The sequence below is a fragment of the Penaeus chinensis genome, chromosome 8, assembly GCF_019202785.1.
Source record: "Penaeus chinensis breed Huanghai No. 1 chromosome 8, ASM1920278v2, whole genome shotgun sequence".
Classification (NCBI taxonomy): Eukaryota; Metazoa; Arthropoda; class Malacostraca; order Decapoda; family Penaeidae; genus Penaeus; species Penaeus chinensis.
Window position 1 is genome coordinate 42,237,773 of NC_061826.1, and position 4,156 is coordinate 42,241,928.

Genomic DNA, 4,156 nt, shown 5'->3' on the forward strand with positions numbered 1-4,156 from the left:
GTTAAGAACAATGACTTTAATCTCCACTAAAACAACAAAATATGCTAACCTACATTTTAGTGGAGGGGACAAGGAAATTGGCAGTCTGCAACATCTTGGCAGTAGGATGCATAGAGCAGTTTGTTCTGGGAATATGTGTTGATCCCACCGCTGCCACCAGACACAACACCCTCTAGTTAACTTAGGCTCATTTAAAATGCAGAGTAGCGTTTAAGCTGGCTGGAACTCGGTTCTGGTTCCATTTGGCAGAAGTCGAGGTAGGAAGACAAGGGCGAAAGTCAGAACCCATACTCTGGGCGGCTACTTAGAGGCTGAGTAGAGTGTGTGAGGGAGATACTGGTTATCCCTTAAATGCATGTCTAGATTCGATAGATGTAGCTAGTGGATAGTGTCTTTATGTGTCCAAACACCATGTGTCAAAGATGTGGGCTGGGCCATAAAGTCTGAATATCATTCAATAACAAACAATGATTTCCCATATGCAAGAAGGTATGTACGTCACAAATACAGAGGAAGAGAGAGAAGGACATGATAACATATATATATAGATAGATAGATATAGATAGATATATAAATGAACAGACAGATAAACAGATACACAAATGAACAGAGAAGACAGAGAGAGAGAGAGCAAAAATCAAACACAAAGACACAGACAGACAAAGATAGACAGAAACAGTGAGCCAGAGGAACACAGGACCAGAGACACACACACGCACACACACACACACACACAGCGAGAAATCGAGAGCTGGAGACTTGGCCAGACACTTGAGAGGTGAACCGGGAAATCAAGTCGCCGTTCCTTGGCTTTTGCCGTTGTGTGAATTCAAGGAGGAAGGCCCGGGGAAAGAAATCCTGTAAAGTTGGAATGAACTCAAGGACTCAAGGGTAGGCGGTTTAAAGTGTATGTGTGCGTTTGTCTGTATGTTTGTGTTTGTTTGCTCCTTTGTGTTTGTGTGTTTGTATGCTTGTTTGCTTTTGATTATGTTTGTTTATATGCGTTTGTGTGTATAGACATGTATGTGATTGTGTGTGTGTGTGTGTGTGTGTGTGTGTGTGTGTGTGTGTGTGTGTGTGTGTGTGTGTGTGTGTGTGTGAGAGAGAGAGAGAGTGAATACAGAGAACAGCGAATAATTAAAAGAAAACACAAATCAATATGAGTCCCAAGAGAAAGAAAGAACAACAAAGAAGGAATAAAGGAAAGAGAGAAGGGAGGGAAAGGAGACGAAACTGTAAGGGGAGGAGTGGAATGAAAATTTAGAAGATGTGGAGGAATAAGAGAGAGATAGAAGGGGGGGGGGGGGGGAAGGAAAGAAGTGGAGGAACGTAGAAGAAACTGTATTTGTGGCAGCGAGTCATGCTAATATTAAATCCTGGATCCCGACCTTAATCCTCCGACAGTGATGAAAGAAAATGGGAAATCTCAAGAAAGTACATCAACCTGGATTTAAAGGGGAAAAAAAAGTTTTTAAAAAACCCTCAAATGTAGCAGAGATTGTGGTACGCCCGGGGTACATCCGTTACCAATCGAATTGTCTGTCAGGATGAGAAAAGTGTCGGAGAGATGGAGGCAGTTATGAAAAAGTTATAGAGCAAATGAGAATTTTTTTATAAGTTCGTAGTCATGAAGGCGCGAGTTTCTCCTGGGTACTTTTTTCAGGGGAGACGGCTAAACTTGCAAAGAATATTGATGGAAGCGTTTTGTGCTCGAAATTGAAATTCTGTCGACGTAAGTGCGGAAGTTCACTCACGTCTTTTAACCTCTGTAAGTGGTTAGGTGCTGAGTGGCAAAACATAAGACCCGTGTTGATAAAATGGCAGAACAATATACGACACGGTGAATTTCAGGAATACGTGTGCTTGGTAAATATGATATGGGGAGAAATAATTTATAGGCCTATGTATAAATATCTCTGAAATGTCGAGAAATGAAGAATTAATTATATCTCTCTCAAGCAATAAAATATGCAAATGCTGATTCGTCAGATTTTAACATTAAAACTGCGTCTTCTTCAAGCACAGGAACAAATTCAAACACAAGCACAGGAGCAAATTCAAAACACAAGACACAAGAACAAATTCAAACACAAGCACAGGAACAAATTCAAAACACAAGACACGAGAACAAACTCAAAACTCAAGCACAAGAACAAACTCACAACTCAAGCACAAGAACAAACTCACAACTCAAGCACAAGAACAAACTCACAACTCAAGCACAAGAACAAACTCACAACTCAAGCACAAGAACAAACTCACAACTCAAGCACAAGAACAAACTCACAACTCAAGCACAAGAACAAACTCACAACTCAAGCACAAGAACAAACTCACAACTCAAGCACAAGAACAAACTCACAACTCAAGCACAAGAACAAACTCACAACTCAAGCACAAGAACAAACTCACAACTCAAGCACAAGAACAAACTCACAACTCAAGCACAAGAACAAACTCACAACTCAAGCACAAGAACAAACTCACAACTCAAGCACAAGAACAAACTCACAACTCAAGCACAAGAACAAACTCACAACTCAAGCACAAGAACAAACTCACAACTCAAGCACAAGAACAAACTCACAACTCAAGCACAAGAACAAACTCACAACTCAAGCACAAGAACAACTCACAACTCAAGCACAAGAACAAACTCACAACTCAAGCACAAGAACAAACTCACAACTCAAGCACAAGAACAAACTCACAACTCAAGCACAAGAACAAACTCACAACTCAAGCACAAGAACAAACTCACAACTCAAGCACAAGAACAAACTCACAACTCAAGCACAAGAACAAACTCACAACTCAAGCACAAGAACAAACTCACAATTCAAGCACTAGAACACACGCCTTGACACCAATAACACCACAGACAGCAACACGCGAGGATTGAGACACACTGCAGGAATATAAATCCACAAGCACAAACATCACGGTAAATAGGGACAAAGAGGAAGGCTTTACGGACGACAGGCAAGCAAACGGCTCTATTGCCTAATGGAAATAGACTGAGGTTGGATTTTACGACGCTGTGAGAGTGTGAAGTAAAGGGGGGGGGGGGGGGGGTTAATGAGGATGGAAGGAGAGGTGTGAGGGAGGGGGGATTCGTTCGGGGGGAAGGGGGGAGAGGGGGGGGGAGAGTTTGAGATTGAAGGAAAGTCTTGATTGTAATACTAATGATGATGATAAGGATGAAAATGCTATGAACAATAAGATTAATAGTAGAAATAATAACGATAATGATAATAATATTAGCAACAGTAATAATCATAATGATAATAATAATTATGATAATAGTAATGGTAAAGATAATGATAAAGACAACAACAACAATAATGTTGATAGCAGTAATCGTAATCGTAATGAAAATAATGTCTTCAAGAAATCAAAGCAATTTTAATCAAAGCCCCACGCCCTCCCCCTTCCCTCCCTCCCTCCCTCCCTCCCTCCCTCCCTCCCTCCCTCCCTCCCTCCCTCCCTCCCTCCCTCCCTCCCTCCCTCCCTCCCTCCCTCCCTCCCTCCCTCCCTCCCTCCCTCCCTCCCTCCCTCCCTCCCTCCCTCCCTCCCTCCCTCCCTCCCTCCCTCCCTCCCTCCCTCCCTCCCTCCCTCCCTCCCTCCCTCCCTCCCTCCCTCCCTCCCTCCCTCCCTCCCTCCCTCCCTCCCTCCCTCCCTCCCTCCCTCCCTCCCTCCCTCCCTCCCTCCCTCCCTCCCTCCCTCCCTCCCTCCCTCCCTCCCTCCCTCCCTCCCTCCCTCCCTCCCTCCCTCCCTCCCTCCCTCCCTCCCTCCCTCCCTCCCTCCCTCCCTCCCTCCCTCCCTCCCTCCCTCCCTCCCTCCCTCCCTCCCTCCCTCCCTCCCTCCCTCCCTCCCTCCCTCCCTCCCTCCCTCCCTCCCTCCCTCCCTCCCTCCCTCCCTCCCTCCCTCCCTCCCTCCCTCCCTCCCTCCCTCCCTCCCTCCCTCCCTCCCTCCCTCCCTCCCTCCCTCCCTCCCTCCCTCCCTCCCTCCCTCCCTCCCTCCCTCCCTCCCTCCCTCCCTCCCTCCCTCCCTCTATAGAAAGAGGAGAGAGAGAGAGAGAAAGCGATAGATAGCTTAGGATAGATAGATAGATAGAATAGATAGATAGATAGATAGATAGAATAGAGAGAGAGAT

The 4,156-nt window shown here is 45.6% G+C and overlaps 1 protein-coding gene across 1 annotated transcript; it reads left to right on the forward strand.

Annotated features, from left to right (window-relative positions):
- The first annotated feature begins 479 nt into the window (after positions 1–479).
- Positions 480–2,850, forward strand: LOC125027901 (cap-specific mRNA (nucleoside-2'-O-)-methyltransferase 1-like). The gene is made up of 3 exons (XM_047617031.1): positions 480–489; positions 1,664–1,768; positions 2,021–2,850. Exons 1-3 carry the CDS (start codon positions 480–482, stop codon positions 2,848–2,850), a joined length of 945 nt encoding a protein of 314 aa, XP_047472987.1.
- Positions 2,851–4,156: the final 1,306 nt, after the last annotated feature.

Excerpts from the sequence above, each read along its gene's own strand:
- LOC125027901 (XM_047617031.1), top strand. Across the intron at positions 1,769-2,020 it reads ACTCACGTCTTTTAACCTCT|CACAGGAACAAATTCAAACA; the intron begins GTAAGTGGTTAG and ends GTCTTCTTCAAG.